The sequence below is a fragment of the Varanus komodoensis genome, unplaced genomic scaffold (genome assembly GCF_004798865.1).
Source record: "Varanus komodoensis strain SLA01 unplaced genomic scaffold, ASM479886v1 scaffold10, whole genome shotgun sequence".
Taxonomy (NCBI): Eukaryota; Metazoa; Chordata; class Lepidosauria; order Squamata; family Varanidae; genus Varanus; species Varanus komodoensis.
In genome coordinates this window covers 32,999,972-33,024,497 of record NW_025335269.1, presented here as the reverse complement: position 1 = coordinate 33,024,497, position 24,526 = coordinate 32,999,972, and the positions used below count along the sequence as shown (strand labels likewise).

Below are 24,526 nucleotides of genomic sequence, written 5' to 3'. Positions count from 1 at the left end.
CTATTTAAGGGTTGTTTCTCCCACTAATGAGGCATGTCATCTGCGTTCAAACAACACAAGAAGCCACAACCAGATTAATAATTAAGTAGGTGGTGCCCAGTATAAGGCATGGCTTAAACAAGCCACCATAACTTATTGGATTCAACTCTTGAGTAGAAATCAATTGATATATATGTATGTATGTGAGAGATTCTATGGTGCCACTGCCTCAAACGAGAACCTAAAAAGCAACACAGTAAAATATTTATTCTAAAGTATTTGGGTTTTAGAGAAAGAAAGTTGTCTAGTGGTTAATAGGTGTGGGGAAATCTGAGTGTATCCCCTCCCAACTTATCCATAAAACTCAGTATATGACCTTTGATTCAGTCTGTCCCTTAGCCTAATGTTTCTTGGGTTTTTACGAAAATAAAGTGAAGAAAAAATGCATTTTCTACCCTGAGCTTCTCAGAGAAAGGATGGGATAAAAATATAACAAACAACAGCAAAAACAACATGCGCACACGTGCATGCACACACACACACAAGTCCATTTGCCTGTCCAGAGATCAGCTTCTTGTGTGACCTGTACCAGTTGCTAATTTTTGGCTTCCCAGGGATGCTAACATGGGATATCTCCTTATATCCCACCTTGCGCTCTTTAAATAAGGCTAAGACGTCTACACAGGTGCTAATAGTAATATGAGTATGTTCCAAAATTGTAAATGAGCAGGCATCTAAGGGGTATTCAGATGAAGTTATTATGAACAGCATCCTTTATTTTTGGCAGAGGCTTCATTGAGCAATGTGCCTTTCTTTGTAAAAAAAAAAAAATCTGGAAGAAAGAGGGAGACAGAACTAACATGGAGTAGGGAGGTCTTCATGCTACAACAGCAACACTTGAAGAGAAGAACAGAACAATCTCCTAAACCGCTGCTCGGAGTAAGCAACATGACATGAGGAAAAAAGCCATCTGGTTAAGTTCATAAGCATAATGAAAGCAACAAGGGCGGGAAACGTGTGGGAGTCAAGCTGCATCCATCCAATTAAAAAACAGCAGTTGCTCCAGCAAGAATTCACACAGGGAAAACTTGTTCGAGGCAGTAGAAAGTAACTGGCTTCAAGCCAAGAAGCCATGCCTTTATTTATGTTATGTTATTTATGAACCTAAGTCATGGCAACCAGAAAATTGAGGAGTGAATTTTGGGGAGAATTTTTCCCCAGCAAAAACAAAACAAAACCATTTTACCTTCAGCTTTGTTGTTCTGCAGCTGTGTGCAGCCATGATGATCTGTGCCATTTGCCAAGGTAATATGGGGACACTTTCTTGTCTTCGGTGAATTCTGCAGTGCTGCTTGGGAAGACAAGAAAGCATCCCTGTGTTGCCTAGGCAACCAGGCAGCTTTTCCAACCATCTGGTGCTAATGTGGTTTTTATTCACTAAATCGGTATATTCTTCACCTCCTCCAATGTAGTTTGAAGTTGATTCCAAATGTTAGCATTATAGAGAAGGGGCATGTTTTCTTCTTTGTTGTTCTCATGAATACAGAGAAGACCGGTATGGCCTCCTAGTTCTAGACAACGGGAACAGCAATAAATCTGCTTATGAATAGTATAGAGGAAAAAATTAAAGTAAAATCAAGCCCAAGAGAATTTTTGTTTAATGTTGTACATGCCTTAAAGCGTCCTACCGCATTCACAATGAGAGGATTGGCCCAGATCCCATATTTCAGTTTTGCAAACATTTATGCCGTCACCTAAAGGTTATGCCAGGCCAAATGTTCCTGGACATCTTAGGTCATCCTTCTCAGCTGATGCCCTCCAGATGTGTTGGGCTGCAACTCCCAGGAATGCTCCTGCCACTTATCCCGCTCTCTCCCTGGAAGAGGCTGGCTGGAAGCCTTTGGGAGTTGTAGCCAGACCTCTGAAAAGCTTGACCAAGCCAGGGAAGGCTGCCCTATAATAATCTCTTTTTGTACAATGTGTTCTAACTAAAGGCAAGTTTTGATGACAGAGGCAATAAGCCTTGGGTGCTGGCAGCCGTGCCGTGTAGCCCCGAACTCTGGAAAGAAATGGTGTTCCAAAGGGGCCCAAACACTCGGGAGGAGCTTTGCAGGGAGCACGGGAGACCGAAGCAGGAAGGAGGAGGTGGAAAGGCACATTCCATAAACAGCTCTCCTCACAATTCTTAGGATGCAGCCCACAGATTCTAGAATCCAACAAGCCTTTCTCTCAAGCGAAACTAGAAATAACTGGCTTTAGCTCAAAATCTAGTCTTCCAAATTAGGAATATTTATATTACTATTTATATGACACATGGATACATAGTCCTGCAGCCATGCAGGAGACAAGAATACCTGGGGAAGCACAATATAGGGCCTTCTCTATGGCCTACCCCTACGCCCCTCACAAAGTTATTTTTATTCAAGGCCTTCAACATGCAAAATGGTCTGTTGTTGAATGAGGTTTTCATTGGTTGGGTGCTTTTTATTTCTTGCATTGCTGTGCTTTCAATTGTGTTTTAGTTTGGTTTATGTTACTTTTGAATTCAATTTTTGCTGTTAAACTATATTTCATTGCTGCTTTCTTGAGTGCTATTTTTTGGGTGTGGGGGGTAGGATATAAATTGAATAAATAATAGTATCTGCAGATCTTGCCAGAGTTCTCTGTGAGAACTTCCCCCTTCCACAGCCTCATTAATTATCCTTACTCAGATTTTTTACTCATTCAAATTTCGGCCTATGTAGAACAAGCTATTTCCTTCCATTGTGTGTGTTTGTTGTATAGGAAGAGCCAGCCAAGCTGCATGCATGTGCTCTTGTTCTAGCTATGTGCAACATTTTAATGTGCAGCCACGACCCTTCCCCCTTGGTGCTTTGTGAGAGGGCCTGCTGCTTGCTTGCTTGCTTGTTTGTTGAATTTCTATCCTGCCTTTTTTTCCTTTCAAGGAGCTCAGGGTGCCCACATAATTCATCTCCTCTCAGTCTTATCCTCACAGTAAAAACCCTGTAAGGTAGGCTGGACTGAGAGTTCTGGCTGGCCCAAAGTCTTCCAGTGAGCTCCATGGCTGAGTGGGGACAAGAACCCGGATCTCCTGGATTGCAGCCCTGTAGTCTTAACCACTACACCACACCGGCTCTTAGACATATGCCTACTCTAGTGCTATTTTAAGGAAGCATCTCTCATAGCTCCCTCTGAAGCCACATGTAAGTCATGGCCCTGATTAAGAATGCAGCAACATTTTGCAGGAAATTACTTCTAGTCAGCCAAGTAGGATTAGTAAGCAATGAGACTGCTGAAACGGACCATTTTGAAGACTACCTTTGTCTGCTGTGGGTGCAGGGACAATATTAGAGCTTTCCAAAATTGCCAAGCTGTTCTCTTCTGGTGTGGAAGAAATGCATAAAATGTTGGACTGGTATTGGGGGGAGGGGGGTGCAGGCCTGCTTATAGAAAAAGCTACACAGAACTAGTGAGTCTGATTCTGAACCTTTTTTAATTCTTGAAACTTATCATTCAGTAGATCAGCTTTGCAAGTACTCAAAGAGGCCTTCCACTCCTTGACTGATTTACCTGGGCTTACTCTGCCCCTGTCGCAGCATTCTTCCCCATCTCAGAACAGCCCTTGCAGAATGCAGGAAGGGAAGCTACTAGCACACCTCTAGAAGACAGGAGTACCTGTCTCTGCCATTACACTGTTCTCCAAATAATGGCACCCACATTCACCTGACCCTTCCCCATCTTCAAGCGAAACACTTTGAATATGGAAGGGCAAAGATCCTCAGCCTACAGTCAACCTCCACGAGAGAGAGAGAGCAAGAGAGAGAGAGAGAGTGCTCCATGGGGTTTCTCATCCTGCTTTGGCTCCATTTCAGATGTTTGGGGCACTTTGAGAGTGCCCCATAGTGTCTTCTTGCTGCTGCTGTTACATTGCAAGGAATAACTCCTCCTGCACTCCATTTTTTCCTTGTTAACAACAACCCTGGAAGGCAAGTTGGGCTAAGAATGAGTGATTGGCCAAGAATTCAGAGTCATCCAGTGAGCTTCATGGCTGAATGGGGACTAGAACTTGGATCTCTCAGATCTCCAGTCTTACACTCTAACCACCACATCACATCGGCTCTCTTGTGTGCAAACCTAGCAAAGATGGGTTCTTGGGGTGATTGACAAGCCATCCAGAACCCATGTGCTGTTTGAGGGATAGTGGTGGATTCTGAACTGCACCAACAACACACCCTTGACAGTTTGCACATAACAAGAAACTAGGGCACCATGCACCCACAACCCTGAATATTCAAAACTGTGGTCATTACTGCCTCAGAAACCCCCACAAGGAAGTTCCTCCTTGCTAGCTTCTAATTGTATGTGAACGAAGCCATGGACAGGTTTGCACAACTTGCAGTGTTGTGAGCCCTGCTTGTTTCACAATGGTCTTCAGTGTTTTCCAAGCCTAGTGGGGTGGCGTCAGCATGGTTTGTTAACCATGCACAAGCCATCCCAAAGAACCATGGCTTGTTGCTGGTTTTTTCAGGGTGGCTAGTTGGGATGTCAAAACCTGGCAGGTGATTTTAGCACCATTTGTTTGAAAGAGCTATGGAGAAGTCTGGCAAAAGTGGCAACAAACATAACCCTTCCTAAGAATCTCCCCTGTTCCGCCTACCTCCATCCCTCCTCAGTGCTGTCGATCTCCTACTCCTCTGGTGCTGGGCTTTCATTTTCCCACTTGTGAATAGACATGGCTCTTACTAGAGGGATGTCACTTGTCTCTGGCTGCAAGGAGCTGTGAAAGAAACTTCTTTTTAAGAGGGAAGGGCAACAAAATGTTTGAAAAGGGAATCATGTCTGGGTTGCAGAGACACTTTTACTCTCATTGCTCAGAAAACTCTGCTTTAGTGGAGGGTGGAGAAGGAGGAAAACTGCTCTAGGAGTGGCAGGAAAAAACTTAAAGGACACACATTTGGTCTGCTTCTTAGTTCTCACAAAAGGTAGTGATCTGAAATTGCAGGTCATGGGGTGGGAGATTTTTTTTCCAGAATCTGCTGTGATAAAAAACACTTGGCACTCAAAGTGTATCAGGAGTAAGAAGTGAAGTCACAGGGAATCCTGGGATAAATGCAGGGAGAAGGTGGGTGGACTAAGGGGAAAACCACCACCAACAAAGATGAGTCTCTAAGATATTTTATTTTCAAGATTAAACATATGAGTGATGCCTAAAAGCTTCATTTCAGAATGTTTTAAAGATGAACAAAATAGCAATTTATGATTGTCATTATGAAAACTCAAGTGCAAAGAAGGGTCTTTCTAATGGACAATAAATTTGCTTTACCATTTATTGCTAGCTTTGATGCATGCCTTTTAATATTACATGTTGATATACATGCATGGCACTCTCCGGCTTTTTATGATAGTGCAATCGTTATTGTTTTGTAAAATGGCTTTCCTAATTTCCTACTGGACAGCTAACTGGTGACTTAAATGCCTTGTGATGGTGGAGGTAGCTCTGAGGAAATGGTTGTATGAATGATACCTGTGGCCATATTAATATCTCAGGGGGTATCCTCTACTCCTTTTGCTTGAAGATGTCAAGGGAAATAAAATTCCAGCTATCCATGACAAAATTCCTAATCAGGGTGCGACGAAGTCTTTTGGCCTTTAATTCATTTTTCGTAATGGTAAAATGCACCCATTTCTTAAATAGTCTGTGAAGTCTAGAAATGTTAAAACGTATGGTTTCATTTGAATTTATATTCAATATTTTCAAATGTGGGGGGAGACTAATTACAGAGCACCACAATAGATGCCATTCCAACTCTCTGGTTGGCTTTCAGCATTGGGAAGTCCAGGTGATGAGAGTAAATGGTGCTCCTTTAGATCAGGGGTAGGCAGCATTTGGGGGCCAGTTTGACCATTTGAGAAAGTGTAGTGGGCACCATCACCAAGTGGGTGAGCTATACATTTTTATTTAATTTATTCATTAGATTTATATTTGTCGTGCATGAAGCCCCAACAGAAACAGTGACTCACGAGGAGACCTTGCACTTGGCACCCTGCACCCAAGCGTCGCCCCCACAACCCAATGCAGGAGCAGCTGAACCAGCTATTGCATCTTCCCCTGAGCCCCAGCTCATTGAGCAAACGCCTGGACCTTTATCAGAGACAGAGAGTCATGAGAAAGAGGCAGAGCAAACTGCCTCCTCCCCTCCTGACGCTGATCTCCCCGAGCCAGAAACAGAAGACACGATAGGTGTCATAGATTTCTCAAAAGCTGAAAACAGACGTATTTTACGCAGATTTGAACAAATACAAAGCAGCCAGTGTAAGAGAGAGGAAAGGCGTGACTTGGGAGAATGATCCCACGTGGGCTCAGAAAGAGAAGCCATTATAGGACTGATATCTGCTCTGCAGGGACCGCTATTAGGGAACTTATCTATAGTATCGTAAATCTTGTGGACAATTAACATTAAAGGACTTTAGTTTTATTGCTCTGTGGAGAGATGAATGTTTATACAACCCTTTCACGACAATATCCCACCTTTTTTCTTAAGCTTACATCATTCTTCCCCTGTTCTCAGTCTTATCCCCATGATAACAACCCTGTGAGGTAGGTTGGGCTGAAAGTCTGTGACTGGCCCAGAGTCACCCAGTTGGTCCATGGCTTGAACCCAGGTTGCCTGAGTCCCAGATGCACATTCTTAACCACTATGCCACACTGACTCTCTGGAACCATTTGCCTGCATCGGCCTTTCACATCTTGTGAAAATCTTGGTCTTACATGTGAACCTTAAAATTCATGGGACAGAAGGCAGAAGCAGCTAGAAGCCTACACAGTTATCCAAGCTGCCAGCAATAAATTTTGTTATTAAAAATTGAATAAAAAGTAATGTAGGTGGCATGGAGCACCCTGATAGCTTGCCAGGAAAGGTATCCAAGAGTACAGTCTAGCCTGTAGGCACCACATTGCCAGAGTGGATGATTTAAGAAATCCTTGCCAAACAGCAGAACTTTTGTTGCCATAGAAATAATAAATTCAACTCTTCAGGTATTCTGTGTGAGTCCTCAGAAGTCACATTTGTATTATTCATTTTTAATAATATGCAGTTTATTAAAAGTTAATTTAAATTGCAGTCTTCCTCTTAATCACTGTGTTTTACAAGGCAGTTTTCAATAAAAATAATACTTAAACCAAAGTAAGATAGAATAAAAATCATCAGCAGCAAATCATGCTAGAAGGCAGGCATAAAAGGTTGTTTCCTGTGGGATGGCCAGGGAGGAAGCATTCTCTGGAGGCAAAATGCCATACCCAGAAAGGCTCAGGTTCTTGTTGCACCTGGCTCCATTTCACCAAGTGGAAACACCTTGAGCCAGGTCTCTTAGGATAGGCTTATGTTTTGATCATGATCCTGTGGGAATCCTTCAGGTTCTGAATCAAAGGATTCAAACATCAAAGGTCGGAATAATTGAGCATCTAGCAAAGATCAGGGTCCGGGGGTGTTCAGCATTAGTTCCTTTGGGGGTTTAGGCCTTGTCGAGTATCTAACCTTAACATTACCTCAGCTTTGCTCCGTGGTGCTGAAAGTCTCCAAAGCAGTCCAGGTTATGACCTTTATAGTTAGCCAACAAGGAGGCAAAAACAATCCTTAATAAAAATTACTAATACCCAAAGTTAAGGAGAAAATATGTATAAACTTTGGGCAGGATTCTTTAACACAAAGTTTAACAATAACGAATGGAGCAAATAATGAAAGGCCATATCTAAAAGTATCTATGATCTGTGCAGTGTTTATGTGTATTTCTCCTTTGGTTTTTAGTAATCCCCTTTATTGGGCCAACTGTGTTGGGGCATACGGGGTGACAAGCTTTTACTTGCACTGAATTCTTCTTCAAGGAAGAATGGGAAAGGAAGGCCTGGGCCAATTGTGGGCATGAAACCTGCTGTGGTTGCTGCAAGGAGCGTTTGAAAAGGAGCAAAAGGAGAGGGGGAAAGCTGGTGCAAAGTAAGAGCAAAGAAGCCCTGGAGGGCCTTTTGAAGGAAGGCAAATTGATAGGACCTGGATTCAAAGGACAGAGTTCCCTCCCCATGTGTTGTCACTGAGGAGACCAGGTTCAAATCCCTGAAGCTCAGCTGGTGACTTTGGCAACCAACTCTCTCTCTCTCTGCTTAACAGGGGATAACATGGCAAGGAAGGTAGTACCATGTACAGCAGTGTGAGCTGCTTGGAGGAGCGTTAGAATAAAATAGATAACGTATGAAACTATGCAGATACCAACCCTAAGAGAGTGGTGGTTGATTAATGGCAGTTTTGGTGCATTCAACAGGCTCATTTCGTCCATCCGTCCTTCCTTTTAAAGGAGGCTACTAGCCCGAGCACCATGGTCGCCACGCATGCATATATGCATGAATGGCTGTGTATATTTAGCCATATTTATACATAGTCAGAGAGCAGATGTATTTATTTGACCCCTCTCCTTTCTTTTATATAACCATGACTATCCAGCCTGCCTGAGTTCTCAGTTTAGAAATATATATGAAGGAAACTGGGATTATCAGCTGATGAAGGCAACTTGGGTATACCGCTGCCATGCCTTTTCAGGTTGATTTGTGTTCCATTGCAAAGCACTGTGGGTGGAAATGCTCTGGTATTGTTTCCACGCAGTTGGGAACAGCTTAACAGTTGCTAAGAGCATCTCGGCAAGGGCAATGGGAGTCTGCAGTTCACATCAGAAAAAGCGGGGGGAAAGTCTTATGAAAGACAGCTACTGCGGTGTTTTGTTCTTCTACCTGCTGTTAATAGGCCCAGCCTACTAGGTGCTTGGAATAAAAGTGAAGAAGGCAAAAATAGCACAAATGGTCCCAAGGTGGGATGGGTTTAATGAACATCAGCCGCTGCGATGCAACATGGCAAACCATTTTTGTGATACGACATACCTGGTGGTCTGCCCCTGAGAAGGGGAAGAGTGCATCCTTACACACGCATCACACACAGCATCCATGGCAAGAGATGAAGTTACACCACTTGTAGCTTTTGGGGGCCCATGTGCCATTCTTTACTCTATTTAGTAGCTCAATACTCCTGGGCCTGATACAGTCATTCCTGCCAAACCCTAGTTTAGCCATCAGAAATATACTATAGGCTTATACTTTCATGCAACCTCATTGTATTCTGATTCCTTCCTGCACTTTCTATTCATAGTGAAAATTAGGCTGCTTCCTGCTTTAGCGTGTCCAGTGCTGTTTGTTAGAAGGCATTGTGGAGCTGCCTTCTTCTCATTAACAGATTTTCTGCAGTAAGAAAAAGATAGTGGTGGGAAAACTGGAGCAGGTTGCAAGTTAAAAATATGGTCATTGGATTCGCTGTACAATGCCAGGAACAAGGCACGGTGATGGTGCAATAAAAGCCCTGTCAGGAAGCATCCATAGTTCACCGTGGTGCCTGATTCAGGAAAAGCATCATGAGATTGCCTGACTTACAGACCGCAGTTCACTGCAGACTGAACTGCCAAGCACAGATGGAAACTGGCATGTGCAAAGGGAGTATGTACAAGTCCCCAGCAGAAATCTTGACATCCAGACTGTGGTTCAGCCCTGATGTCTGAAATGGACGATGGGCAGTTCAGACTTTGAGCCATTTTTGAGTAGACCACACTCACACAGGTGGTCTCTTTTTGAGATCCATGTGATATTGGATAAGGCACTTGCAGCATGAAAATAGGTTAAGGAGTCATGATGGTGTAGTATGAAAGTATGCAGAAATGGTGCAAAGCCAGTGTCATGTACTGTTTAACCGCGTGGATCTGGGACGCAGGCAATCTGGGTTCGCGTCCCCGCTCAGCCATGGAGCCGACTGGGTGACTTCGTGCAAGTCACAGACTCTCAGTGCAGCCAGCCTCACAGGGTCGTTGCTGCAGTGAGAAGAGTGAGAGCAGGAGGAGGAGAATTATGTAAGCCACTTGAATTCTTTCAAAAATAAAGGTGGAATATAAATCTAATAAAGAAAGACTATTGAAGTGGGGACCTGGGAGATCTGGGTTCCCACTCAGTCATGAAGCTCCCTGGGTGACGTTGGGCCAGTCGCAAACTCTCTGCCCAACCTACTCCATAGGCATATTGTTGCAAGGATGACATGGAGAAGAGGACTATCACTGAAGTCACCTTGGGTTCCATACAAGATGAAAAGGGAAGGATATAAATGTAATATAAATTAATATAGTAAAAATCAGAAATTCCATTGCTTTTGTACATGAACCTCCTCAGGATTGACTCTGTCAGATGGGTGTAATAGCATCTGAAAAGTTTGTTAATAACTTTATGTGTATGTTAGTCTATGTGTGATATTTTCAGCCTTTATGCTTGACTTTCTTACAGTGCCTGAAGCAGTATGTGGAACTTTTGATCAAGGAAGGTTTAGAAACAGCAATTAGCTGCCCTGATGCTTCCTGTCCAAAGCGAGGTCATCTACAAGAGAATGAAGTACGTTACCCAAAACAAATTCTTCTTACATACAAGCCTTGCCCAGTTTTTACTACAGACACTTTTTGGTGTTGAGATCCTGTGACTGCTGTACCCAACCCATTGCCTCTTACTGATTTGCTCATGTTTTGTCTCTTTTTTTACAACAGATTGAGTGTATGGTTGCATCAGAAATTATGCAGAAGTATAAGAAACTACAGTTTGAAAGAGGTACAGTATGTGGAAGCAATCATAACTCCAAAACCCATAGCTGGCCCCAAACTCTGTGGGAATAATTTTATTCCCTGTCTTCAGTTTTATTTCTATTTAATGGACAAGATAATCTGTGGGATCACACACTATTCATACCCTGCATGAACAGGCGAACATGTTTGAAGAAGAGCTGTCTTTCTGTCTTGTGTCCCATGTCTGTGCAGAGTTCTGTTGCACTACTTTTTCAGAAACTTTTGGATTTAAAAATACAGAATGATCACAAAATCCCATTATAGGAAGAGGAAGAGAAGACATTATTTCCTCCATATGTTACTTAAACACTTATGGAATGCGCTCCCCAGAGAGGTCCGCCTGGTGCTGTCGTTATTTTTTTTTCGACGCCAGGCCAATACCTTTTTATTTAAAGATTATTTTAATTGTTAATTGTATTTATTGATTTTATATTGTGCTGAGATGTTTCCAGATTTTTAAGGTAATTGTATAATTGTTTATTTGTTTTGGAAGCCGCCCCGAGGCTTTTTGCAAATGGGGCAGCATATAAATGTTCCAAATAAATAATAAATAAACTCCTCTTGCAAACAAGGGCCACAGTCAAGCACAAAGCTAAGCACACTTCAACATCTCTGGTTCCACCGCACCAAACACTGTGTTGGGTTTTAGCAGAACTAGTTCTTTTCAGAATGTTTCAGTTGTGCAGAAGAGCCTTCAGAGAGACTTCTGTGTTCAGAATTCCCTGCTCAAAACACTGAAGTTGTGGGAGCAGGACCAGAAGTGGAAGCCTCCTCACATTTCTGCATTCATTTGTTTACACATGGAGGACACTTCTGAAAAGGACAAATCTGAAACAAAAGAGTAGTTCTCTAGGAATGACCCTTTAAATTGACCCATTTTCCGAAATATATATTTATTGTGAATCAAAATGGTGTTTTATATTCTAGAATGTTAAAGTTAGTTAGAAGTTCCGCAAGGCCACAAAATTGATCATGGACCTGTTTGGCCATTTAGTAGAAAGGAATGAAAATTAAAAAAGCAGCCCAATATATGGGTACAAGCCATTGGATTTACTATCAGGTATGACTACATTAGGATTATCTGGATGGGAATGTACACACTCAAAATACTTCCCTAATTTTGTAAAGAAGACATTTCAGTGGCCCAAAAACTAACAACACCTGCTAACTGAAGCATGACATTTAGCAATGCAGAGCCTAAATAAATTAGGTTCCTTTGATATAAATCCTTCCTGCTTCACAGGCCACAGGATATGTTAGTTGTGTCATTAATTGTTCACATTTGTGCAGATGAAAGAATTCTACAAATGGCAATGCATGTAAGAATTAAAATGCTCCTTTCCTACCGCTTTCTGTGTTGTATTATGAACATTCAGAAGTGTGGCATTAGATGAGATACAATAAGATAACGTATGTGGTACATGCATATGATGCACATTCTTGTAGAACAGTCCTATACATATTTCTGCAAAAAGAAGTTCTACTGTGTTAAATATTTGGTGGATGATGCCAATATATTTAAGAATTGTGAAGAGCTCAAAAGCTTACTTTCCAAAATTGGAAGAATGGGCATCAAAATGGTGAATGTGGTTCAGTGGAAGCAAATGTAAAGTTGGGGCAAAATGTCTCGACTTCACATATGTGCTGAAGGGATATGAGTTAGCAGTGAGTGATCAAGAAACAGGATTTGGGATTGTGCTGAACAATTCAGTGAAAATGCCAGCCTAATGTATGACTACTGTAAAAAGGCAAATTCCTTCTTCTCCTCTTCCTCTCCCTCCTCCTCCTCCTGTTCATCTTATTTATTTACATCCTGCCTGTTCCCAGTGACTGGGACTCCAGGTGGCTAGGTATAATTAGGAAAGGGATTAAAAATAAAATGCCAAAATCATGCTCCCATTATACATATCTATTATGTGACTACATTTGGAATCTGGTGTAGAGGTCACTGCCCCTAAAAAGGATATTGTACAGCTGCAAAAATTCTGAAAAGGAAATCTGAAATGATCGAGGGGCTGTAGCGACTGCCCTGTGCAGAAAGGTCCAGACATCTGGCAGTGTTTAGCTTATAAAACAGGTTAGTAAGGGAATGTACTCAGAATTTTGCGTGGTGTAGAGAAAATAGACACATTTTTTTCTTCCTCTCCCATATTACCAGAATTATTGCATGAAGCTGATCGGTGGTAGATTCAGGACAATAAAAAGGAAGTACCTCTTCACGTAATACAGAGCTAAACTATGGAATCACTGGCACTAATCAGGGTGACTCTGAAAGGGCACTGAAAAAGTTGATGGAGAAGAAGGTTATTGATGGCTACTGGTCCTGATGGCTCTATGTTGCTTCCAGTATCAAAGGCAGTATGGTTGTATAGACCAGTAGCTGGGGAACTTGAGCAGGAGGGCTCTGCTCACTCATACGCTTTTGCGTATGGGGCAGGGTATAAATATTTTAAATAAATAAATGCCGTGCTGGCGGGTTTCACACACTGCACTGGCTCGAAGCTCCTCTTCAGGGTTTCAGACAGGAGTGCAGATGCCGGGGATTGAGACTAGGACCTGTTTCATGCACAGAGTAAGCGGTGAGCCGCGGCCCTTCCCAACTGTGTCTTGTTTCCCATGCAGAAGTACTTCTGGATCCTTGTCGAACTTGGTGCCCATCCTCCTCCTGCCAAGCCGTTTGCCAGCTGCAGGAATCGGGACCTCAGAATCCCCAGCTGGTACAGTGCAAAGCTTGCGACATAGAGTTTTGTTCAGCATGCAAATCCAATTGGCATCCAGGACAAGGCTGTCAGGAAAATATGCCAGTCAGCTTCCTTCCCGGGGAGACAAGGTAAAGCGCTGTTAATCAAGAAATGATGCTGGCACAGTTCTGAATGTGTCACTCGCAACTGCTTCCCTCAGCACAAAAAAAGACTGATTTTTGCTGTAATTGCCTTGGCTGTCTTACTAGTCAAATGTTATTTAAAGCCATTTCCCTTCCTGTCATCACAGAGGAGCAGAAGAAGTCAACCCTGTGCAGACAGATTGCCTTACTTTTGAAAGCAGCTTTATCCATTAGGAGTGGATGGACAGAAGGTAGATCAGGATCTCTGCAGCTTGCAATAGATCAACAGGGGGCTTCTGGCTCTCAGGACTATGATAGGAGCAAAGGAAACTGCAAAGGAAAAAAATCTGCCAAGACAGGCTTTGTTCTAATTACTTATTTTTCAACCTTGTGGATCATCATCTGCAAAACTCAATTCATGGCTTTTGACCAGGTCGTTATTCCGTTCTGCAGGCCATTTTTAAAGTGTTATGTTAGGATCACTGTTGTCTGGCAACTTTTATGTAAATTTGTGTATATTCACATGTAGGTTTCATGTGGGCTGGTTTTTAAACCAAAGTCTTCCAGTAAAAAAAAAAAAAGTCAAATGCATTCCACAAGTCTGACATCTGCCCAGCCCTGCACTTGATGTTTCTCAAGCCTGAGAGAGAACTGAAATGTTTTCTTGTCAGTGTGATTACCTTTAGGCGCATGGGTCATTGGTAATTGTGGAGGGTCATGGTGCAGGAAGAGACTCAGTACTTCAGCTCTGTTCCACACCTGTGTGACAGTTTCCAAAAGGTTCAGTGATCACTTGGAAAGGCAACCCAGTACAGACTCTTCATATATGCCTACAAAAAACTAACATGACTGGGCATTACCGGAAAGAGCAGACCACCAGGACAACTGGCTTTGGAAGGATTCCATGATTGTGTTTACATTTCCCCCATCTGGATATATGCAATACTGATCTAAGATTGGTAGGCAAACTGACAAACTTTTTAGTTTAGTGGCAGCCATTTCATTAAACGGTGTGTTGTTTTTGTGGAAAATGAAAATCTGTCTTTGTGTTTGGTAGTGTCACAAATTCATCTAGCTACAGAAACGACCTCAGCAGCAGAAAGCTGAAAAAATGCAGCCTGTAAAAAGCAAGAAATATTTCTCCCTTACTTCTACTGACATGTCTCTTCCAGCTCTGTTTATAAAATGGAAGAAGATGATGCTCCCATCAAGCGCTGCCCAAAATGCAAAGTTTATATTGAACGAGATGAAGGCTGTGCCCAGATGATGTGTAAAAACTGTAAACATGCCTTTTGCTGGTATTGTTTGGAATCACTTGATGTAAGTATACTTTACATAGTTCATTTTAAGGCTGAGAAAGTATCATTCACTGAGGTTATCCATGTCACAAATAGCAAATGACCCACTAATTTAAACGAGGTCATTTAATCAGCTGCGCCCCTACCTGGAGTACGACTGCCTGGCGACGCTGACACACGCGCTGGTGACTTCCCGCCTAGACTTCTGTAACGCGCTTTATGTGGGGCTTCCCCTGAAGACGGTCCGAACACTTCAATTGGTGCAAAATAGAGCTGCCAGGTTGCTGACGGGGATGGGGCGTTATGCTCACATGACTCCAGTCCTCCGTCAGCTTCACTGGCTTCCCATTGAAGCCCGGGCCCAATTCAAGGTGTTGGTTATGACCTATAAAGCCCTAAACGGCTTGGGTCCTGGCTACCTGAATGAGCGCTTACGTCCGTATATGCCCGACCGCCCTTTGAGATCTGCGGGAGAGTCCCTTCTCCTGGAACCCTCCATGAAAGAAATTAGGAGAGTAAGTACTCGGAGGAGGGCTTTCTCTGCGGTGGCACCCAACCTATGGAATTCACTCCCCAAAGAGGTCCGCCTGGCACCGTCGTTACTGGTTTTTCGGCGCCAGGTAAAGACCTTTTTATTTAAACATCATTTTAATTGTTAAAATATATGATCTGGCCAGGGCAACTTCCTCTTCCTTCTCTTTCCTCCTCCTATATTCTTTATTTACTTATTTTATACTGTTAATTTTAATTTTATATTATTGTATCTCAGTGTATTTTTTGTATTTCTGTATTTATTGGTAATTTATTATGCTCTATTGTATTTCAATGTATCTTATTGTGTTGTAAGCCGCCCCGAGGCTTCGGCAAGGGGCGGCATAGAAATGTAATAATAATAATAATAATAATAATAATAATAATAATAATAATAATATATTTAAAGGATGTTAAAAACAATCTTAACAATGGATACTCAAAAGTTAACAGTTGGTAGATGCTTACATAGATATAAAGCAGACTGTTGTACACATGCTAATAGTTCATTGCAATATTGGTACTTCATACCATTGCAGGAAAGTTGCAAAAGTTTACATGTAGAATTTATATATGTATGTATGTGGCATCATTGCCCTTTAAAAACGAATCACAATTCTGAAGAATTAAATATGTCAAGGGTGGTCTAAAGAGCCTGGTGTGATTTGCTGATTATATACTGGGGCAGAAGAGTCCTTACATGGATTCTGCCCAAGCGAATTCTTGCAAGAAGATGACTAGTTATGTTGGGAACGGCACGGGCAGCAAGGGCACCAGCCCGGCAGGGGGCTTCTTCATCTTCCCTTTGGCGGTGCACTGCCGCTCACAGGAGCACAACGAGCATTGGGCCACCTCGGTGAGGCAGCACATGTTCAGCTGCCATTTCCAGGGCAGCAGGCATACCCCAAGGCCTGCTGAGCTGGCAGGTTAACACAGAGGGAGTCACCCATGTAGTAGCCTCTTGCTTGTAGTTGCCACAAAGTTGGGTTGCCCCCTGCCTTTTGGGCCATTTTAGCCTACCCCTTTAACTACATATGGTATTTTCAGTACCTAAATACTAAATCCCTTTCTGCAAAGAGAATTACTGTTAACTGACTTCATGGCAAGTGAGTAATCCATGACTCACACACCTGCCACTGCCCATTGGCTACAGTCTGCCCACTGCAGCGAAGGAGACAATTGAGTGACATCACTGCCCTTTGCAAATGGTAGCAGCTGTGTCCCATGACATTGTTATACTCTGCAGGTAGAAGCAAATGGGAAACAATGGGCAACGGGCATTCTTTGTGGTATCCCATGTTTTTAAAGCAAATGAAAATGCCCCATCCCTCTCAGTTGTGGCAGAACCTTAGGATTTCAGTCTGCTGCACCCTTTCATAGGAGTTAAGCTTACTTCTGTGTAAACATATAAAGGGTTGGGCTGTACATGTTTATGAAGTTGCATGCATCCTTTTGAAACACTGGTATTGTTTGGAAAAGGTTAGCTTCCATCATCACTAAAAAGATATTTCTCCTCTTTCCCTTATTGATACTTTACAGGACGACTTTCTCCTTATACATTACGACAAAGGGCCATGCCGAAACAAGCTAGGTCATTCTAGGGCATCAGTTATTTGGCACAGAACACAGGTAGGTGCCAATTTGCTTCTTGGTGTCTTTGCTGTCTTTCTGGTTATGATCTTCATGCAGATCAAAATGAATCAGGAGAAAAAGTAAAAAGACATGGAATAAAATATGATGCTATGCCTGACTTGCTTGTAAGTATAGCTTATGATACCTGATCTATGATACATGTATAATTATAATGAGCCGAGTTGTTCAATATGTAGTCACTAATTGTGGGTTGCACTGGGTTGTGCAAACCCACCCCTTGTGGGTTATTCAGAGGTTAAGCAGTCCTTGCATAGGCTTGTGGGAAGATAGTTGAACCCTCAAATAGCCCATAGTGGCCAGGTTCACACAACACTGCAGAATGCCCTGTCACCTCTGTGCGCATTCAAGGTGGCAGCTGCACATACCCAGCATGTGCCATGGCTCATCCTGCATTAAATAATGGTCATCTGGCCATGTCACATGAACTGCTGGCCCTCTTCCTTTCAGAGGTTAGCAGAGAGCTTTAATTATGGTAAAGTCAAGGTATTGCTTTATATGCCATGCTAAAATTACACTTCCCAGATGATGCACGATAAGAAATCATAAAGAGGGAAGTAGGCATATTTTGCAGGGCAACGCAGTGAAGCAGACACCAAACACCATAATAAAAAATTAGAGTAGCCAAGAAATTGTGGGCTTTGAAAAACTTAGAATAAAGGCCATCAAGTGTGTGATTACATAATCGGGTAACGTACACTGTCCCCTTCAGAATGAATCTTGTTCTGCAGTGCCACCTGCTGACAGAACAGGTGATCATTAAGAACAAGTAAAGAGGTTAGTAACCAACAACAAAAAGTAGCAGTATGTGGTGATTATAAAGTAAACATTGGATTCTACCTTCTTTACTGAACAAAGAAAGTGAAAACCCACTTTAACTTTGCAATCATATTATGCTGAGATTGATGAATGGCACTTTACGAAGCCGCCTCCATCTGCCCTGCTGCGCCTTAGGCAGCCCATTGCATCAGCGCTTCAGCATCATCTGTCTGTGCAGCTCCTAACAGCCTCAGCGGCTTGAAGATGTTAACCTTCCATTAAACCAAAATCTTAATGGTTATAAAAATTCATAGCCAATAATAGCTTGGCAAATCCCCTGCCTTAGCTCAGCCTGGTACTCCTCGTGTTGCATATTAAACATCAGGGGCCACATAAGCTCATTTCCACATAATCATGCTGCTATTACCCTTCTCCCTCTGACCTCATCTCTTATTGCACATTGCGCAACTCTGTTACTTAGCCAAAGGCCATCTTGAATTGAAATCCAGATAATTAAGAATGTCACTTGAGTTTCTAAACCAAGTGCCATGCACAGCACCATGTATGGAGGGGAGCCCCCATCCCACCCAGCTTGAGTCAGAAGGGCTGTTCCTATATTTGTAGCAAATAAATGATCAATTATTGTTTGGAACAGCAGTATCACAGTAATATCCACACTAGATGTGTTGACCAGACCAGGGGCTGAATCAAATGCTAGTTTAACTTAACATCTCATTTATTCCAGTGCATCTGTTCTAGGTAAGACTAACACAGGAAACTACCTCTAGCAGTACTTCTCCTAAGAGTGATAAATAAATGTTACAGATGAATGCAGGGTAAAGATGAAACAAACAGTCTGGTTCTGTACAATGTGGCATCACTTATTTCCACAGATATAAGTGGAATCAGAATAGTGTGGTGTGGCCTGGCATCTCTAGGATAGAACTTCCTGCACAGACAGTGCCATTAAAGGTCACCCCATCTCAACCCAGTAATGGAAGGAAATCAGCCCATTCCCAATGTCAAGGGGGACTTGTAGGCAGACAACTTCTGGGCCAAGATTCTATGAACTGCCGGAGGAGCTCTGCATTGAAGCTCAGCATGTAGGGCAGCAGAAACCATCCAGTGATTCACTGTGGTCAGCAACACAGTCGCCTGGCCTTCTTGACGCATCACAAGGACATTACTGTTCCACAACAGCCCCTTAGGACTGGGGTACCAGTGTGAAAAGAATTCCCCGCCCACAAAAATTCCTCTCAGGTCAGGGATCCTTAAAAAGAAGCATTGGGGTATAGCATCTTTGGCTGTCTGGGAAGAGGAGACAGACAGAGGTGGAGCATCGATCCAGTCGCCAAAGTATTTCCCGGGGTAAGGAAACACAGCAGAGCCTTTATGGCTGTCGCTTGTCCTCTTGCGCTCTCTTGCACACGATGCCTGAGCTGGCTTTCTGAAGCAATGTTTGTTTGCTGTACGCAGCCCACTGGGGGCCTGACCCCCAAGCGGCGTTCTGGTCTCTTCATGAAGTAATGAGTGGCATAAAGACAGATAGTGACAACAACAGAATTGCTTTACCGACAGCTTTGAAAATAGCCCTTTTTGAAATTTCTGAATGAATGGCTCAAAGGGAAATTTGTAAGCAATGAACTAAAAAGTTCCTGGAGCTACACGCACTTTTATTTTTTCCCAGTTCTCCTTGAAGGGTAATTGGAAAACCGCTCACACACTCGCCCTTTCCTTTCTTTTTCCTTCTTCTTATCCAGGTTGTTGGGATCTTTGCGGGATTTGGCCTGTTACTGTTAGTGGCATCTCCTTTTCTTCTCCTTGCCACCCCTTTTGTTCTTTGCTGCAAGTGCAAGTGTAATAAAGGAGACGATGACCCACTACCGACCTAGACCAAGCAAAGGTGGACTGCTCAGCGTTGCAGGACGTTTCTTCCCCTTTTTGCACTTAAGATTGCTACAGCCTTACTTGCCCTGACCCCAGCTTCAAGCAAGACTGAGGTGCCACGACTCGAGAAATTGCAGCTGCCACAGTTTCCTGCCCACAGACTGGATTACGGAGAACAAGGCATTCTGGTGTGTTCACGGTCTGGCATGAAGCAGGTTGAACATCAAAGATGGAGTGGAGCATAACACAAGTTATTCCTTGTTCACCCACAGACTCGGAACTGAGATATCGCACCATCAAAACAGGAGTCTCCACATATCTGTTTGCATCAAAAAGGAGGTGTCTTACCGCTGATTCTGTTTTTAAGAAACACCACTTGAAATCGGTCCATTTAAATGTGACTCTAGAGACCCGTTTATTAAAACGAATCAAAAACTAGTCAATATTTGCCATGGGCTGGATGCAGCAGCGACAGCTAAGCTCATGCAGCAGGACTCCTACTTGCACAGGAGGACTTTTCCAACCCCTCCTCCCCCTTGCAGCTTCTTGTGTGCCCCCCAGAGCTCCTGGAAAGTTGCCCAACTCTCTGGAGCAGATTGTGGGGACACATGTAGGAGTGCAGTGGGGAAGGGGAAATCCATTCCACCCACATTTTCCCTTCCGCTGGCGGAACAACAGCATCCTATACAACTGGATAGGGAAGCATCTCAGTGTCCTTGCACCAATCTCACACATGAAATAGTAGCGGTCTAGTAGAGTACAAGTAGGCCATCTGATGCCTTCTGACTTTTCAAAGACAATAGATATCATTTCTGCCTACTAACCTGTTGGGGAACTGTGTGAGTTCTTTGTGTGGCTGTGTATTTGTTTTTAAACTTGCAAGCTTTTTTGAAATGAGGTTGAGCTATATGACAAAACCTGCTACCAAACCAAGGCTCTTTTTAAAAAGTTGGTATTCATTACTCTTTGAAATTAGTTTTTTTTTTTTCAGGCTAGATTTTGTTTTACTTGTTCATTAGCTATCTGCTACATAAATAGGGCTACCTCTAACCAAGTATCTTTGTATGTACATTTAGAGAAAATTCTGTTTAAACCAAATGTGCAAATAGATGCTTTTCTGAATGTTGTAAAGGTTCAAGGCACATGACTCATCAGTTCTGCCACCAGGTACTAATATAAAGAAGCCACGGTGCTGATCATTTCCCACATACTTGTAGATACTGCTCTGCGAATAATACGGAGTAGACATCTTACCCAGAGGAACTTGTTTTCTTTCATCATCCTCTCTAACTATCCCTTGGTGTACACACTGGCCATGATACAAATTAGAAGATCTTTGCTATATGCTGTTTTCCCCCAGTACTCCGTCCTCAGGGACTCACAGAGGGAATTGGAGGAGTGTATGGGGTGCAAAGGGTCTCCTCTCTTTTGCAATGGCTATCATACACCAAAGAACTGCTGGGAAGAGGGAAGGGGTTCATGGAACCTTGTCCATATTGAACCCAGTGTACTGAGCTGTATCCATACTGGGAGAATAATGCCCCCAAATTACTCCATCCTATAAAGTATGCAAAAAAATTAATTCAAAAGGGTTCTGCTGTATGGTTGTGTTGTTCCAATTAATAGATCTGCAGTGGTAATATGTACAGCCTGTTAAGAGTTACGCATGTTTAGTCCACCTTAAAAACATTATTTGATACTGTATGATAACTGTGGTAACAGAACTAGTTTTAAAGCTACATTCTGTCCATCTTCTATGTTTGTATGCTTTATTATTGCCCTGGCTCTCGTGTAAATTGAAGTGCTGTAATTCTCCCAAGGGAGTATAACGTAGACATCAATGCACTATTGATACTCAACATCATTAGTTTCTGATACTTGGAGTGAAAGCTATAAACAATGTAGATTTCCAAACTAGGAAGAGATAGCATCTAAAAATGTATAACCATGTGAAATCTGAAGAACAAGAGAAAAGTGGGGTGGGGGGGCAATTAAGATGCATGTTGTAAAGGTTCAAGTCCAGATAAATAGCCATTTCAGGATGAAATATATAGTACTTTGAATTGGGGGAATTTGCATGCCTCTAAAGCATACCTGATCTCTGGCATCCCCAGAAGCCAGAAAATTAATCCACTTGACCATGGTCTGTACTGCAGGGGGAAAGAGAACTTAACTTTATCCATTTTTGTACTTCTGGTTTTATCTTAATATCCAATAAAATACATATTAAGCTATTGCCACAATGCACCTCAGACATTGTGTTGTTCCCTAGTGTTAGAAGCCACACATGATATCAGGGTATGTCTCCTCCTAATCGTTGGGTTCAGTAGCCTGCCATAGAATGTATATTATGTATTTAATCCTATGCCATGTTTCCACCCCTTCTATTATAACCAACAATGGTAGCAGATTCACTTTGCTGGATTCCCTCCTTCTCAGCCCTTAGATTAACTGAGTCAACAAGCATCAGTGAGATCTGGTAGCAGCGCACTCATTTCTGTTCCTTTCTTTCCAGTGCCATTTTTTCTAATCCTGGTTTATGGGGACAAAGGTGATCATTGTCTGGTTTGCACTGGAGGAAGAAAGACTTAAACCTCCTCATGCACAGAAGTTCTGATTTTGATCTCCACTGCCACCACCATTTCTACTATCAAGCAAATAATAACAACACTACATATTTTAATGCGGCATGTACTCTTACCAGTTTATGGGCGAGTGCGTATGTGCACACAACCTCCAGGGACATTCTGCCAATCTAATTACTACAACTCTCTCGAGTTAAATCTTGCCCAAAGAAATGCACCTAGTATAACCCTCATATTGCTGTGATGATCCTGCCTTTGGAAGCGGTACTCTTCCTGTCACAGCACTTCTGATTCCTTAAATAACACTTGTAATCAAGAAAAAGTTTCACAGCTTGCAATCAGCTACACATCACTCCTATCAGACATATTACCCTGCATTTTAAGTGTGGGTCTTTCCTTGAGTTAGATAGTTGCCATGTGCTAGAAATTAACTGATGGTTACTCTATCAGGGAGCAATGTAATAGAGACATATTTAAATGTTAAATTCAAAGCCCCTCTATAGGAATACAGAATTTTCATTTTAATATAATTCTGAGTGCTTTTGAATGAAAACTGAGTATCACCTAATATCACTTCTACTACATTTCCCTACTGTTACTTAGGTGCATTGTCTTAAATCCCTTTTTAATGGAAAGTTAAATAACTTGCATTTCTGGACATTTTCTCTGTCTAAACCTGTATCGGGTTGCACCGTTAGTGTATTTTTTAATTGAGCTGTGTCCATGTGGGGCTGAGCAAGTCCTTTTGACTGCGTCTTAGTTTGACCCACCTGTAAAGAAAACCCACTTTGCAAGCATGCGGTGAGTGATCTGTCAAGTTTCTATGGAAAGCAGCTAGGGCAGCGTTTCAGTTCTTTTCTCGAACCCTTTCAGTGCACAACAATCACAATATTTCAGGTCATGGAAGCAAAGCAAGACATGTTGAAATTGAACCAAAAAACAAAAATAAACTTGTATGTGATTTTAAAGGTTTGGCAGAGGGGGAAAAAACCAAATTATTTTAAAGATACGTACCAAATTCTTTCCTGCTGAATTTTAGTGTGGATTCAAGTTCTGAATGTTATGATCTTATTTCTAGAGCATCACAAAGGCTCTAGAAATAAGCCCCTCACACATGTTCATTTCCAGAATCTGTTCACATATTGTCCATTGCATGGTTTGTTGCGGTTTCTAGTTCCCATGTTTTTCTTGTCCAGTTGCCTATGGGTATGAGTATGCACGCATGCTAATAGTTATGGTTTTCAAGCCTTGTTATCATGCCAAGATCCTTTGGGGGGGTTGCTTTAATCAATATGCCAATAAGCTTCTGTCCATTGGTAAGTTGTAAAGTGTGTGTGTGTAGATGTGAATGGAAAATTTCTGCAAATTATACTGGTACCAATTCAAAAAGGAAAAAAAAGACATTTTCTATGTTAAGCAGAGAAGAAAGTGAAGGTATACAGGATAAAGCCAAGCCATGGAATGAAAGTGTCTCTCTACTTATTGAGTATCTATTAATACCTCTTAAAACTACAGACTGACCAATCTTGATAGGAGGTCTTGGTCAGTGTGTGTAAGAACATGACATGGCTTAGTTTTATGAAGAAGTCTCTCCCAGGCTGGGTCTTTACTTTTACTGAAGATGGACAACAACAGAGATAGCTGATGTTTTCCTACAATTATGCTTGCTTGCTAATACGCTCCCATAAAGTAAAAGCCTGCCATTTGCATTTAAAGCCCCATGGTGGTCCTTGCTTTGTTATGTATGTAATTCATCAAAAGAGGCCAGGAATACTAGGTACAGGTGTGCGCCATATAACTGAACCTTTCTCACTCATTTTATTATGGGAGTATTCTTACCCTTGCATAGAGAAGCACGGAAGAGTCATGTGTATGTATAAATTATGTATTTGGCTAGTCTAAAAATAACAACAAATTTTGTTTCTGTATTTGAAATGTAACTACATTTTGTGCCACTAACACTGTGATGTACAAAAGAGCTGTTGAATGCCTTTGAATGTTGTTTTGTACTTTGAAGCATATTGAAGAGGTTTATTTGTAATTTCAATAGATATTTTAAATGAATCTGTCTCCTGTTTGGCTTTTCTTTTTTGCTTCTGTTAGCATGCTAGCTGTTCCTAAGGGCCAGTTTGCAGAACTTTCTGTGATGGGGAGAAGCCAACACAAAGTTGTCCCTCACTACCTGCCAGGATAAGCAGGGAGTGTTCTAGCCCATAATTCCCTTCCTATTGGAAGAAAAAGCACATGCAGACTTTGCATACTGGCCAACAGCAAGTGACAAACATAACTAATTTTAGTTCCATAGACTTCCGTCTGTTACCTGG

General features: G+C 42.2%; 1 protein-coding gene across 2 annotated transcripts in view; it reads left to right on the top strand.

Annotated features, from left to right (window-relative positions):
• Positions 1-24,266, top strand: part of RNF144A (ring finger protein 144A) — a 63,477-nt gene extending 39,211 nt beyond the window's left edge. For both annotated transcript variants that reach the window (XM_044418594.1, XM_044418602.1), the window contains exons 3-8: positions 10,340-10,444; positions 10,594-10,654; positions 13,291-13,498; positions 14,665-14,812; positions 16,861-16,950; positions 19,491-24,266. In XM_044418594.1, the coding sequence (XP_044274529.1) occupies positions 10,340-10,444; positions 10,594-10,654; positions 13,291-13,498; positions 14,665-14,812; positions 16,861-16,950; positions 19,491-19,622 (744 nt within the window). In that variant the 3' untranslated portion in view covers positions 19,623-24,266. The remainder of the gene's footprint in view (positions 1-10,339; positions 10,445-10,593; positions 10,655-13,290; positions 13,499-14,664; positions 14,813-16,860; positions 16,951-19,490) is intronic.
• Positions 24,267-24,526: the final 260 nt, after the last annotated feature.